The 16,190-nt window shown below is 40.9% G+C and overlaps 1 protein-coding gene across 7 annotated transcripts in view; it reads right to left on the reverse strand.

Annotated features, from left to right (window-relative positions):
• Positions 1 to 16,190, reverse strand: part of ETV1 (ETS variant transcription factor 1) — a 210,364-nt gene that overhangs the window by 81,562 nt on the left and 112,612 nt on the right. For all 7 annotated transcript variants that reach the window (XM_030201254.1, XM_030201263.1, XM_030201247.1 and 4 more), the window contains 2 exons: positions 10,908 to 11,096; positions 7,455 to 7,702 (listed from right to left, as the gene is read on the reverse strand). In XM_030201254.1, the coding sequence (XP_030057114.1) occupies positions 7,455 to 7,702; positions 10,908 to 11,096 (437 nt within the window). The remainder of the gene's footprint in view (positions 1 to 7,454; positions 7,703 to 10,907; positions 11,097 to 16,190) is intronic.

Below are 16,190 nucleotides of genomic sequence, written 5' to 3' on the forward strand. Positions count from 1 at the left end.
AAATGCAGACTATCTACCCTGTGGATTTTAAGCTGTGTTTAAAATCCTTTAGATGCCTGAGTGATGGGAGAAAGGGATTCTATGACATTGCTGAAAATCAAGAGACTGAACAATCAGAAAAAAAAATGTTGTGGTATACAACAGAGGATTTAACTGAAAACTTCTCTACTAGGAATTACTGTACCCAGTCTGACAGCTACTTTTGAGTCTGGGCTTAGCTGATATACTGCCTTTCTGTGGTTTTTGCAGCTATATTCAAAGTGGTTTACATAGTATATACAGGTACTTATTTGTACCTGGGCAATGAAGGGTTAAATGACTTGCCCAGAATCACAAGGAGCCGCAGTGGGAATCAAACCCAGGTCCCCAGGATTAAAGTCTGCAGAACTAACCACTAGGCTACTCCTCCACAGGAAGGGGGAACTGTGGGGTTTATAGGAGGGTGGGCAGGCAGGAGCAGGCACAGGAGCCACATGAGAAGAGGATTTGAGAGCAGAGGATTTTTTTCTGTTCTACTTCAGGCTCTGCCATTTTCTCAGAAGTCTGTCTGAAAAAGAGGGGCTGGAGAAGAAAAACATTGATGTTTAGTCTGAAAAGAAGTGGCTATACAGCATTCCAGGCTGTTCCACCCAAAATTAAGCTCTGTTTAGAGCAGGCTAGTCCAAGGTCAGTCCTCGAGGGCTGCAAGCAGACCAGGTTTTCAAAATATCCATAATGAATATGCATGAGGAATATTTGAATGCACTCTACATCCACTGTATGCAGATCTCTCTCATACATATTCAATAGGGATATCCTGAAAACCTGACCTGCTTGCAGTCCTCGTAGGCTAAACTTGGACAAGCCTAGATTAGGGTATCCCGCAGGGTCTCTCTCTTCTCCTTGGAGCAAAGAAAAAAACAGGCCTTAATATGTGTATAGATCTGTAGCCTTCTTTTAGTATTCTTTACCCAATCCCTGCTCCTGTCTCTGTCTCTGAGCAGGTATCCGGCATGCTATCTATATTAGCTTTTTTTTCCTTCTGCCTATTATTCTTTCCTGTGAGCCTGAAAAGATTGGAAACTGCAAGGAATGAGGCTCCTTTAAGGTCTTTCTGCAGGACCTCTGGAAATCTCTGCAAGGAAAGGTCTAGGCTGCCTCTCTTGAAAAAGAAGAAACTTCTTTCTGTCTGTCTGCAATTTGCCCATCAAGTTTGTAAATTCTTCTGAAAGCCTTTTCCATGAGCCTGTCCACATCATTCTTCATAAAATGTGGCTCTGTGAGAAGTGCATTTAGTCTGTCCTCATGCAGCAGGGGTTAAGTAATTCATTTCCTTCAGAAGCTTGAATAGCTTGGAAAGAAAAATCCCCCTGCAATTCAGGTAAGTGCATTACTTTTTTATAGTTTCCTTAACCGCAAAATAATAAGACCTAGAAGGTCTTCCCAGAAAGGAATCTACCTTCCCGTCTTTCTCAGACTCTACTGAGACCAGAATAAGACAAAACAAAAAAGGTACTTCAATCTTTATAACAGACTTCAACAGAGCAGACCACAAAAGCTCTATTGAAGTTTGTTTTAAATACTGAAGTACCTTTCATGCTTTATCTTATTCTGGCTCTGGATTTGCCAGTGTGTAAATGGCCAAAACATGGCTATGCTGGGTCTTTAGATATACTCTGCTGAAAAATTGTGACCAATAAAGTTTTCTATATCCTGGTGGATGATCTTCTGAATGAACGCCTTTTTGTGTCCTCCCTCCTAGCCAACTCTGCTCCTTGTATGTCTTCTATATCTTGCTGCAAAGGTTTGCTCTTCTGTGTTTGCTTCGCATTACCAGGACAGATGTCACCTGAATTACAAACTGCACTGCCTCTTATTAAGCAAATAACCCAGGTCTTCCAGCCATCTGCTTTATGAGATGGAGGGCAGCTCACCCAAAGAGTTAGACCAGGGCTGAAAGTCTTAAACTGGAATCAGTAAGCATATCACAGGAACTGGAAATAAACCCAGAGGCCCAGAATCGGAGTCAGGAAGCCAGTCAAAATGCTAGAGCAGGAACTAGGAATGAATAAGAACTGGAGACCCGGGGCACAGAAAGGCATCAGTTTGCAGCAAACAGCTTCCTACTTCCCAGCAACCTCTTACAACTAAGCCCTAACCAATCCCTGAGATCTATAGGTGTCGCCTTGAAGTCTATCAACAGTCTGCAGAGTCTATGGTTATGAAGAAGAGGAATGCCTAGCCCCTAACAAATCCAGTATTAGCTGTTAAATATGCAGCTGGCAGTGGCTTAGCTATGGGGGGGGGGGGGGGGGGGGGCACGGGGGCCTCGGGCCCCCCAAATTGGCTCAAGGGCCTCTGGTTTGGCTGGTGGTGGGGGGGTCCCCAACCCCGACTAGCTGAAGTGTTTGTCAAGCGCTGGTCTCCAGCTCTCTGCTGCACTGCCTGCCCTGCTCTTCCCCTCATGTCGCGTGAATGCTCGTTTTAGTGAAACTGAGCAGTTTCACTAAAATGAGCATGCATGCGACATGAGGGGAAGGGCAGGGCAGGCAATACGATGGAGACCAGTGCTGGACAAATGCTTCAGCTGGCAGGGGACCCTCGCCAGCCAGGGTATGTGAGGCAGTGACCCCCCCCCCCCCCACACCCCCCCCCCCCCCACACCCCACACACACACACACTTTGGTCTGTGGACCCCCATCTCGAGGTCTGGCTACACCACTGGCAGCTGGTAAAAGATATCTTGCTACTGGAAAATAGCTGCTGTCTGCCAAGAAAATTATTTTCCTCAGAAGAGTGGTGTGGGCATGACCCAGAAAAACCTGAAAAATACCAAGTAGATAAACCCAATGATTCCAATTGAGACATAAATATAAAGAAACACTGTGGAACCCAAAATGATCAAAAAACATTTAAAAGAATCTTCAAAACTCATTTATATTCCTTACAAAAGCACAATCATTATCCACAACTTGTTCAGTGCATTCAGGACTCTTGCACCAGTAAAGCATGCTATATTCATAGTCCCAGATTTTTAATCATATTTTACGTCACCACCTAAAACTGTCTTTCAAATTTATTCAAAAGTCTTATTTGAATTTGAGGTCTGGTATGTCAGCCCTCAGTCACCTATTAACAACCTTTAAATATAGACCATGAGGCATCAGATTTTGTTATGTAATGAGCTAAAGTATCTCCTATAGTGCACAGCTATACCAGATTCGAGCTCTAAAAAGCTTCATCAATCACTTGCCTCAATAGCCTGATTTAATTTTATACTCCAAAGTGAAAAACAAAAAATATTTTATTTATGCACCTTTTATCAACTACAAATTTCAAAACCATTAAAATAAAAAATAAAATAGTGACTACTTATCTGAGGTGTACACATAGTACATAGTGTACAGCCCTGTGGGAACTAATTCACAATACCTCGAGGGACAACCAGTGGCTTTACTGGTGCAAAAGTCCTGAATGCACTGAACAAGTTGTGGATATGGCAGTATTTGATGTGACGGTAAGTCAGATCAATGGGGATCTGTGGCACTGTACTAGTATTGAAATCTACAACCTGTATATTTGGGGGGGGGGGGGGGAGGAGAAAGAGGACAGAAAGTCTGTCCGGGTATCTTCTGCAGTTATTCAGCTAAACCTTTGGTTTTTAAAATTTCTTCTTAGTGTGGCCAAGCAGTACTTATTTGAAGAGGGTCAATGGGGAAGGTGCATATTCAGTTTAGATTGATAATACTGAATATTAGCGCTAAACAACTGAACTTGTGTAGATCACCTTGGCCATGCCAGAGGGCTGTCCTAGCCATAACTGGATACTTTTATCTAGTTAACTTTAGCTAGCTGCATTCAGGATACTGTTAACCAACTACAGATATTCACTAACCCAGCAGAAACAGTGCCCTCCAAGAGCTTCTCAATTTCAAACATCAGCAAAAGAAGAAAAAAAATTCTTCTTAATCAGAAAGAGCAGTTCCATCCAATGAAAGACTCAATGTACGAGCAAAAAAAAAAAAAAAAACTTTGCTATTTTTGTCCCAAAGCCCATGTATGTAGAAGTATCAGTACAACCACCCAGCAACCAGAAATACATTCTGACTACAAGCATGTTTTAAATATGACTGAAGCTAAGTTTCAGTCTGAAACTGAAAATATGATTGAAGCTAAGTTTCTCCTTCTCTGCACATATTCAGCAGACTGCTAAAACCTGTCATTTCTTTCTCTATAATATCAGCAAAATTCGCCCTTTCCTTTCTGAGCACACTACCAGAACCCTCATCCACACTCTTATCACCTCTCGCTTAGACTATTGCAACTTACTTCTCACAGGTCTCCCACTTAGCCATATCTCTCCTCTTCAATCTGTTCAAAATTCTGCTGAACGACTAATATTCCGCCAGTGTCGTTATGTTCATATTAGCCCTCTCCTCAAGTCACTTCACTGGCTTCCTATCCGTTTCCGCATACAGTTCAAACTCCTCTTATTGACCTATAAGTGCATTCACTCTGCAGCTCCTCAGAACCTCTCCATTCTCATCTCTCCCTACACTCCTCCCCGGGAACTCCGTTCACTGGGTAAATCTCTCTTATCTGCACCCTTCTCCTCCACTGCTAACTCCAGACTCTGTTCCTTTTATCTTGCTGCACCATATGCCTGGAATAGACTTCCTGAGCCGGTACATCAAGCCCATCTCTGGCCGTCTTCAAATCTAAGCTAAAAGTCCACCTTTTTGATGCTGCTTTTAACTCCTAACCCTTATTCACTTGTTCAGAACCCTTATTTTATCATCCTCATTTTAATATTCCCTTATCTCTTATTTGTCCTGTTTGTCTGTCCTAATTAGATTGTAAGCTCTGTCGAGCAGGGACTGTCTCTTCATGTTCAAGTGTACAGCGCTGCGTACGTCTATTAGCGCTTTAGAAATGATAAGTAGTAGTAGTATTAAGTTTCAATGAAAGATATAGCATTTCCAGTGGTAGAGGCATTTATCTGTCTTTGGTTTTCTCCGCTCAAATACTCTATTCTGAAAACAAAACGGCACACTTAACAGAACCGCAAATTACAGATGGGTTAGTCACATCCTTACAATAAGCTTTACTATAATGACATCATATTAATAATTTGCTTCATGTTTTCTTCTTTGCTATAAATATAAAATCTTTTTCTTCCTCAACACATTCCAAATGCACTGAGAAAGCAAAGCCTCTCAAAGTTGACCCGTTTTCACTTATTTATATATCCATCCTAGAAATACAAGTAAATACTATATATTAATGTTTTTTTCCAACACCATATTTGTTCCGCATTAAAGAGGGAGGGTGGGGGAGGGAATCAAGTATCCTATCATGGAGTAAGAAGGGCCAGTGAACGTACTCACAGCAAGGTGAAAATGACGTGTTGGAGAACAGAGCGCACAGGTGAAAAGACCTCCTTACCGCAAAGATGTACTGTAATTTATGGCCAACACTGAAGTGTCAACCATAATATACTGTTCCACTATCCAAGAAAAATATGTTTGAATACTCATACATCAATATTTAACTACTACTGGTCATATGACTAAAGCAGGTTTCAAAACCTGTAATTACTCACATCCAAAACAAACTGCTTTGACACAGCTACATGCTTGTAAAGTATTAAAAAGTCTTGAATTATGTATGTCACATAAAATGTTAACATTATGGTTCTAAATTGGAGCTTTAATAAACGAAATGGAAAGCTGAACTCACAGCTGCTTGTATCATGCTTTTTAAACTTGCCAGATACGTTCCATGCTTACAAAGGGCCCTTTTAGTACAGTAGGATGAATACCCCTGTTTGTGAAGGTTGGAAGGCACCAAGCCTCCAACTGAACTCCTCTGTTTACTGAGCTGCAGTCCTGTTGTAGTCAATGATGTTATTTCTTACATGCTTCTGCTAAAACATCTCACCTGATCTGAAAGGACCACCCTACGAAAGAGTCAATGGAGCTTCCCTCTCTGTTCCCACACCGTGCATGAATATTCTTGGGAAGAGTCAAAGCTTGCAAATTCAGATGCTAATTTTAAAGTGAGAACTAGAAGGGAACAATATTTTGTATGCCATGCCCAGGTCTATAATTCCAAGTGGCAAACCAACTATTAGATTTTATCTAAGTGGCTAAATGAACCAACGCTGTATGCCCAACAGGCAAAGAATGAATTTAATGGCTGAAATAATTCTTCCTAAAACATTCTTTGAATTGAGATCACATTAGAGAAGAACTCTGCCTTAATATATTGGGGCTATTCGTGGCAAGTTTTGGGCTTAATGCACTGTAATGTGGGATTTTAAAAGGTGGCAAGTAGGGAAGTTCCCAGTATTTGATCTTTCTGGTCATATGTAATGTTGCCGGTAGCATGTGGAACCAGTGCGCTGTTACCAAAGAGGCACTTACCCCCGAATTCTGTAAAGGTCACTGACATTTGCATGCCATATTATGGGCATGACCCCGAGATGTTCGCACAACAGTTGAATATTACCATTTAGCAGCTAGTATGGTCACCGGCTATGTCACCAACATAGCCAGTTAGTACTGGCTGACCAGCTAAGTTTAGCGGCCAGACAGACCCACGTAAATAACAGGTCTATCTTTGGCCACTATAACTTAGCTGGTCAGCCAATGAATATCGGCTTAACCAGCTATGGTGCCCTTTTACTAAAGCACGCTGAAAAATGGCCTGCGCTGGTGTAGGCACGTGTATTGGACGCGTGCAGGTCCATTTTTCAGTGCACCTGCAAAAAAGGACTTTTTTTTTTTTTTGGCTAAAAAAGGATGTGTGTCAAAATAAAAATCAGCACGGCCCATTTTGGGCCTGAGACCTTACCACCACCTACTGACTTAGCAGTAAGGTCTCACGCGTTAACCAGGCGGTAATCGCCAGCACACATACACTGGCGATTACCGCCTGGCTAGTGCCACGCGGTAGAAAATAGAAATTATTTTCTGCTGCATGTTTTGGACGTGCATCAAAATTAGAATTACCGCCCGGGGCACGCGGTAGCTGGGCAGTAGTTCTAATTTTGACGCGTGTTGTACCCGCATAGACGCCTATGCGCCTTAGTAAAAGGGCCCCTATGTTTTTAGCAGCTAAAAAACCCCAGAAATTCAATACTGGTTTTCGGATATAGCCCCGGCACTGAATTTCTGGGTTCGCCACCGATCGTGGGAGTTAGCCAGACTACCTTCCGTGGTCTGAATATTGGCCCCATTATAAATAATTCTTGTTGATACCTACTGCCCATGCTCCTCCTTGTAACACTCCCTAACAAAATATGTCATTAACGCACAACTTGCTATGCACTAATGGCATTTTTATCACAAAAGCAGTTAAAGCGTCTCTGCATTAGCTGTACTATACCAGGTATTAAGAACCTACCGCAATTTAACAAAAGGGCTCCACTGTATCATTTACTCTTTAAACATACAGAGTAAAGTCTTACTTACCTGAGTCATAAGCAAAATCTCTTGGTTCCTGTTTAATCATTAGTGGAGGGGGGAAATTTTGATTGGCTACATTTCCAACCATAGTGCTGTGTTCATAAACTGGATCGTGGTACTCCTGTTTAAAACCTTGCGGTGGAAACGGAATGTTTGGCTCAGACATCTGGCGTTGGTACATCGGACGTCCTTCCCTCGGTATGGTGGGCAAGGGTGGGAAGGAATTGCATGGATCAGAGAGTTGGCGGCGAAATCTGGGAGGTAAAATGGAAAGCTCAGTTGATGTCATGACAAGACATGGTGACAAGACTCAGCACAACAACTAGTCTATAATTCTCCCTACACTCTCTTGTGAGTGTAAAAAATACACTCAAATCAAAAAAATACATCCTATCAGTCAGTCTCAACTGACTGAACATGCCAGGCATGCCTTTAATTAAATATTTGTTGTTATCACGAAAGACAACTGCAGTAGATTAGTCTATGACAATGGTGGAATTCAAAAGCTATTTATTCAGGTCAACTGATTTTTCGCTTGTCGGAATTTGACGAGGGGACAACTTCCTTGATACAGCTCATCAGTTGCCTTGTCAAGGCTCGGGTTGCTTTTAAACTTTTTAAAATTTTTGAGGGAACAAGCTCAGATATTTGATAAGCCTGTTATAGAATACGGGTCCTGTTTACTACGGTGCGCTAGCGTCTATAGCGTGTGCACTAAATTTGTGTGTGCTGTGTAGGCACCCATAGGAATATTGTGGACACCTATACAGTTAGCGTGCGCTAAGAACACTAATGTGACTCTAGTGCGGCTTAGTAAACAGGGCCCTATATTTTACTCGGGATGTAGAATCACAATTAATTTTCTTTCCTTCTCCAATAGGTGTCCGGTATAAAAGAGAATTAATAGTACAGGTTATCATCAGGTGGTACAGATGTGGTCTGCTCTTCCTATGGATTTAAGAGAGATTAGTATATACTCCCTTTCATGCAGAAACTAAAAACTTATCTATTTAAAAAATACATAATATAGTTTTTATTGCTGTGCTGCAGTTGTTTTTGTTTTTTAGAAACTAATGGTCATTATTTATAGCTGCTCTGCTGCTATTTACAGTAGTCCAATTTGGGCCTTTTTAAGTGAGTTGACAAACAGCAGACTATAGAGGAAACGTCTATAGTCTGCTATTGAGACAGACATGGGGAAGCAACTGCGTGCCCTGGGATTTGTAGTATGGAACGTTGCCACGATTTGGGTTTCTGCCACGTACTTGTGACCTGGCTTGGCCACTGTTTGGAAAATAGGATACTGGGCTAGATGGACCATTGGTCTGACCCAGTACGGCTACTCTTATGTTCTTATGATTAGGCACCAATTGGCATTAAGAGCCAATAATAGCCCTTAAGTAGTGTTACTTGGTGCTAATTGGCACTAATTTGTAGTTACGCACAGAACAGCACTTAGGCACTATTCTATAAACAAAGGGCCTACATTCATTACAAAGATGCTAGGATGAACTGAGAAAAGCTGCATGGCGTGTTCTTTACAGACAGCTGACCTTGTTTGAAGTAACAGCAGTATATCAAATCTGAATAAATACAAACATGAATAAACAGTTGATTGAGGTCTACAAAATCTTGAGTGGTGTAGAACAGGTAAAAGTGAATCAATTTTTTACTCTTTCAAAAAGTACAAAAGCTAGGGGACACTCACTGAAATTACATGGCAATAGTTTTAAAGCAAATAGGAGGAAATATTTTTTCACTCAGAGAATAGTTAAGCTCTGTTACTCGATGCTGGAGGATGTGGTAACAGCGGTTAGCGTATCTGGGATTCAAAAAGGTTTGGACAAGTTCCTGGAGGAAAAGTCCACAGTCTGTTACTGAGATGGACACAGGGGAAGCCACTGCTTGCCCCAGGATTGGTAGCATGGAATGGTGCTACTAATTGGATGTCTGTCAGGTACTTTTGACCTGGATTGGCCACTGTTGAAAGCAGGATACTGGGCTAGATAGACCATTGGTCTCATCCAGTATGGCTATTCTTATGTTTTTTTATGTTCCTTATGGATTGGATGTGCGCTGGACTATTTCTCCAGCGCATTTCGGGAAAAAAAAAGGGGGGGGGGAATGGACTTGTGGCAAAATTAAAACCAGTGCGTGTCTATTTACAGTCTGAGCCCTTAATGTCATCCATTCACTTAGTGGTAACCGTCCACAGCACTAACTGCCGATTACTGCTGGGAACGTCCCCGTGGTAGAAAATTATTTTCTACCGTGTTTTCAGCGCACGCCAAACTCGGAATTACTGTCACATGCGCACACACTAGCTGGGCAGTAATGCAGATTTGACGCATGCTGCACATGCATAGGCCCTTATGTGCCTTTGTAAAATGGCCCCTAAGCTACTTTGGTTGATAACGTGTTTTAAGTTACTATGGGGATCTTTTACTAAGCCGTGGTAGCATTTTTAGCCCACGGTAGAAATCAGCTGGTGATAAATACTAAAATGCCCATTATATTCCTAAGTGTGTCTCTACCACAAGCTATAAACGCTACCGCGGCTTAGTAAAAGACCCTCTATGTGTGAACTGGTATTGCCTGAAGCAGCTAATGTGGAAACTAGCATTTTAAGGAATGGAATACTCCACATTAAATGTGGACAAAGCGGAAATGACTAAGCAGTTAGCTACACCTCTGGAGTTAAACCACTATAACCTATATTTTCTCTGTTAACTCACTGGAGACTTCTCAAAAATGCTGGGAGCACTCCAAACAGTTAACACAGAGGTTTTGAAGTTATTGCACACTAACTGCAAACCCTTCCCCATCTTACTAAACAAAAGTCTGCAATTCCAGACTACATGAAAAATAAACCTTCATGAAAAAAGCAGGCACATGTTAAAGGTACTCTCACCTGAGGCAGTTTCCAAAGAAAAAATATGTTCATACTTTTGTTTTGAAAACTGCTACAAAGCGCACGGGTTATATATAGTCAGCAGGGTTGTAGAAAACTTTACTGCATATTACACTGAGCTGTGTTATTGAATAAAGTGAGATTAAGGACGTAAAAAAGCATTCCCTTATTCTGGGTCTACACAGCTGCTGAGTCATCATATCAACTTGCTTGCCCTTTGACTGGTGGTTGGCAAACTTAAATGTAAAAATTCCACAAACCTAGTAGCCAAAGTCAGTATTCATGCTGTATAGGTTCCAGAAGAAGATGCTGTTTGAGGACCCTACTTAGGGGCTGCCCATGTAATGGGGTAGGAAGAGGTGGAAGGGGATCAAAAAAAAAAAAAAAAACATGAGCAATTGCAATGGAAATCTCATGGCACTATGGTCCAACAGAGGTTGGCTTTAGTTGAGCTGGAATCTCAAAGGATCAGGCAGCATCTCCAAACCAAAAAAGGGGGGGAAAAAAGAAGAATGTTTTAACACATAGACCATCTGCCACTTTCTTACCTATGGTCCATGGAGTAACTGTTGTCTGGGATGGGTTGAGAAGGAGGGAGATGAGTAGGGAAAGCCCTATCAGATTTTGGAGTCTGAGCAGGGTTCGGTGACACATGGTGCAGTGGTGACACTGGAGTGCTTGATGGCGTTGGTGGGTTGGAGGGCTTCATTCCCACTTGTGGTTTTTGATCATAGGCACTGTGAAAAAGGTCAAAAGTTTATTCTTCTTCCTTTTTTATTTCTACACAATTTTTAAATGATATATTCAAATAAGCAATACTTGATACAGAAAACAGAGATGAGTATAAACAGAATATTATAAGAGGACAATATCAAAATCAATATCTTAGAAATTAAAGACAAATAGTAATCTCTTACATCCCTCAGCCCCTCAATACTAGGCGAACCTCAGAAAATTCAGAGGATTAACTAGAAGAAAAGGCAATAAAAAGAAAAACTCCTAAAGAAAGCAAAGGACACCAAGCAGGCCAAACACTAAAGCCCATAAGCTTATTGTTCTAAAAATTTGAGCCAGCAGCTCACATCAGTCGCAGACAATTGCTAAAAACATAGTATAGATTATAAACATGTGCCAATGATGGTCTTTATCTTTGATTTTTGCTGCATTTGCGACTCTCCGCTGATTTTGTGATAGTTGCTGTCTTCTCTGCCTGGTGAGAACAGAAGATGTGCATGCAATCTGCACGTGCTGTGGAACTGTGGTTTGACTTGTAAAGTCTTTAATGTCAGCCAGGGTTCTTCAAATTTGTACGTTTGCTATATAACTTTGCTATATTTGAGCAGCAACTATTTCTGTTCGAAGCCCAAAGCATTTCTGGCTGCTGGATCAATGGAGGTGCGGTGAGGCCTACTCCACTCCTTGTGCTAAACTAAACATTTAATTCTTTTGGGTGCAGCCGGAGTTTACAGCATGCAGCAGCAGGAGCTAAGTCAGTGTTTATTATTCTTATTACTCTCATTTCACATACAACTATAGCGTACTAGTGATTTTTCCAGCTCGGTTTTACCCACCACATTCGCAGCTACATACACAAAGCTGGTATTTCTTTTTTTTCTTGGATCTCAGCAAACGTCAGACTTGCTTTCAGATCATCTGGAAGCCATAGTTGACTGTGGGGATACGGAATTTGTAAGTATACTCTGGAGACCAGTGAGGATTAGATGGTCAGAAAGCTTTCATATGCATTGGCCCTAGCAAAATTTGCTCGCCCACCTATTTTAACATGACTCTACTAATACATATGCTAACATTAGGCATCTTCAAATGTTGCAGAGTACTGCACTTAGGGCTTGTTTACTAAGGTGCGCTAGCATTTTTATCATGAGCTAAAAAATAGCACGCATTAATGCTAGACACAACCATAGGAATATATGCTAAAAACAGAAGTGTGCCTACAGCGCGACTTAGTCAACAGGGCCCCTAGGCCATGGGTAGGCAACTCCAGTCCTCGAGAGCCGCAGGCAGGTCAGGTTTTCAGGATATCCACAATGAATATGCAGGAGATAGATTTGCAAGCACTGCCTCCATGGTATGCAAATCTATCTCCTGCATATTCATTGTGGATATCTTGAAAACCCGACCTGCCTGCGGCTCTCGAAGACCGGAGTTGCCTACCCCTGCCCTAGGCTATTAGGAAATTTGTTCACATAATGCCGCTTTCCTGGAAATATCATTGGTTACCGATTATATATAAAACAAAATGTAAAGTATTAACTTTAACTCATAAGGCATATTACCGCCAGGGTATCTAAATTCATTAACAATTGTGCATACTCCCTTGCGGGTTTGAAGATCTTTAGAATATCATAGACAAGTAGTTCCTCCTTCGTGAACAGCAAGGTTAAATTCCACCAGGTCTCAAGCTTTTATCTAGCTCCTTTGCAATGGAATCAACTTCCAAATTAAGTTTGCCAAGAGGAAAATTTTAGGAAGTTTAAAATCTTATTGGAGACATTGTCTTTTTAAAGAAGCTTTTAATATGGATTGTAATTTTCATGAAAGAGTATATTAGTATTTCTGTGAAATATAAAACGTATGATTTTATAACTGGAGTGAAAGTTGTCTGTATGAATGTGTATAGGTCTTTCCTATCGCACTATGGAGTTCTTTTTAGGTATTTTTAATATTTGTTTATTGTATTGAATTGTAAACCTTAAGGGCAATATTGCATTTTAAATAAACAAACAAACACAGCTAAAGCAAACACATTGGCAATCTCCTGAGATTTATACATCTATAATCTTATCTATCCATTTCTTCATTTTCATTTTCTTTCATTGCCAAAATAGCAACTTAATCAATTTACTGGCAGGGTCTTAACAGGTTCTTTCAGTTCAATTTAAATATTTCATCTTAACTGATAAAGCAGTGATTTTTCTCATCGTCCAACAACTGCATTTATTTTCTTAAAGTATATATTTAAATTTGCAAGCTTAGCAGATCTCTGCTTCTTAAAACTTGATGCATTTGAAGCGTTTTACTGCCTTCCAAACTATCAAAGACTGTACTTCCTTATCAAATGCAAATTCCACCTATGCTTTAGTCAATGCTTCCATGAATTGAGGATTATTTAACAAACATCTACTAAAAGAACACTTCTCTGTAGTCTTAATAGCACCTGGGTTATCTAATTGAAAACTAACCACAGCATAGTCAGGAACATTAATAGAATCTATACTGCACATGCAGCCAGGCCCAGGGGATCTCTGGAAAGGAATAAATAATCTGTTTTCCAATACAACTGATGAGCTACAGGGAAAAAAAAGTATATTCTCTACCATGCGGATGAGTAATGTGCCACAGGTCATGAAGACCAACATCCTTCAAGTGTGCAGCTAGTGAATGTAAACCCAAGGTGCATCCATGAAAATTGGCTGTTCTATCAAGTGTTGTAATAGCAAAGTCACCACCTAAATAAATGGAAGCCTTGGTATGCAATTTCAAAATCTTAAAAAAAAAAACTTAAGGAGGAAGGTAGGGGAGTAATCTGAGGGGGCATGCACATTGGCAAGAGCAACAATGATACCCTTCAATTCCCCTCCCACAATTAAATATCTACCCTCTGGATCTGAAAGAGTATGTTGTGACTCTAGCTATCAAAATAGTTCCACCCTGCTTAGCTTTCGTGTATGTAGAGAAGAGCACCTGATCCACCCAGCCTGCTTTCAGCCTAAGATACTCTGCTATAGTCATGGGTTTTTTGAAGAAAGGCAACCTGAGTTTGTAGTTTATTAAGATGGGTTAAACCTCTATTGTTTATGTCTGATATTCTCAAATTTTTGCAAGTTTGAGCTCAGTGGTTACTGCAGAAATTTTGTTATGAAGTATTTGAGATTATGTTGTGATTGGAAAGATAAGACAAGATTTATCTGCTCTCCCTTAGCACATGCATGTTCTTTTATAACATAGTTTTTGCTGGGAGAAAGGGATTTATTTCACTTATAAACTTTTGTATTTGTTTTACGTTGTACAATAATGTTAAACAATAAAGCTGATAACAATGAGAAACCCAGAGCAGTATTTTAAGCAATGGACTGGCACTGATCTTCCTTGGGCAGCCTCAAATAACTCTAGCCTTCATATTTTGAATCATCTGACGTGATCTCATAAATTTAAGCAAGACGACCCAAATAGAGACCATTGCCATAGTCTAACTAAGCTATAATTCTCATTTTGAATAAATTATCACCACCAAACAACTGTTACATATTGCCTCAATTTTCCAAGAGAATTTCCGGTAGTTAATGCAACATGGGCCCTTACATCAACTTGGACTCCAAGATCTCTCAGTGAAGGGGCACAGAATAACTGGAGTTTAAATGTAGCACTAAAGGAACAGGATCTTTTCTGTAATTCTTAAAATTTCCATCTTATTGGAATTCAACCAATCTATTATTTAACAGCCAATTAGATTTAACCTTTAAGCCTCCATTAATCTGGTCAACTGCAGAGTCCAAACCATATTGCACAGAGAACACTAACTGAATATCATCCACACAGGGGCAACAATATCTTGCTGAGTTCTCATATAATACTACCTGAAAGATGCATAAACAAATGTTTTAAATAGCACCGGTAATAAGTTGAAACCTTGTGGAACATGACAGACAAGATCATTTAAATTAGTAAAGTGTGCATTATCTTCTGCATGGGAATTTTATTAAAGATTACCTAGAAAGGAAGGAGGAGCCTAATTTGTGGCTTTTATAAAACCCAACATAAACGTGTATGTAAGCTCTTTTGAGCAGGGACTGTCTTTCTTCATGTTAAATTGTGAAGCGTTGCGTACGACTGGTAGCACTATACAAATGATTTATAGTAGTAGTAGTAGGAAATATAGCCCTACAAAACCTGAAGAAATCAGGTCTAAAATACACTTGCATACATTTACACCTGTTCTCGCAAAGATGAGGATTTTATAAACTAGGCATGTACTTCATGGCTCTGCTCACACTGGGGGTCTTTTACGCTTGCTAATCCAGAACAACCACAGCAGCCTGGCGGTAGTTCCCACCCCCAGCACGTAGCATTTCCAGCGCTACAAAAATATTTTTTATTTTTGCTGCACTGGTGTTTACCCAGCGGTAACTGGGCAGTGCCGAGCACTGACCGGTTACTGCCGTATTAGCGCAGGAGCCCCTACCGTCACCTCAATGGGTGGTGGCAAGTGCTCCCCCCCTCCCTGAAATGGCCAAGTGGCAAGTGGTTCACAATTTTGTTTAGGCGCTCCACCCCCCCCCCCCCCCCCTTGAAATGGCCAAGTGGCAAGTGGTTCATGATTTTTTTAGGCACGATATATAGAATCTAGTCCATAAGGGACAATTCTATTAATGCGTGCCTCCATTAGGCACCCTGAGGCCATGAGCATGAGCTTAGTCTATAACAGAACCAAGGCACTTAGGTCCCATTACAGAATACCAGCGTTACTCGGTATCAGTGCACCTAACATCTAGGCATCCACACTTACACCAGCCAAGAGCTGGCATAAGTGCAGATGTCATAATGCGCCGGGGACACATGTAACCTACAGTATTCTGTAAGTTACATGTGTAAGTGGAAGCCCCGCCTACATCCACCCCTGGGTACGCCCTCTTGCAATTAAGTGCTATGTAAGTTAAGTGGGTATTTACAGTTTAGCACTTAGGCAGAATTTTGTTACAAACATACGTATACATATCCACAGCTTAACGCCATTATTCTGAACATTTACATTTATAATGTGTACATATAGGTGAGCGCCTTGTTTACAGAATTGCACTTATAGGGGGTAA

This window comes from Microcaecilia unicolor, chromosome 1 (genome assembly GCF_901765095.1).
Source record: "Microcaecilia unicolor chromosome 1, aMicUni1.1, whole genome shotgun sequence".
NCBI classification, from domain to species: domain Eukaryota; kingdom Metazoa; phylum Chordata; class Amphibia; order Gymnophiona; family Siphonopidae; genus Microcaecilia; species Microcaecilia unicolor.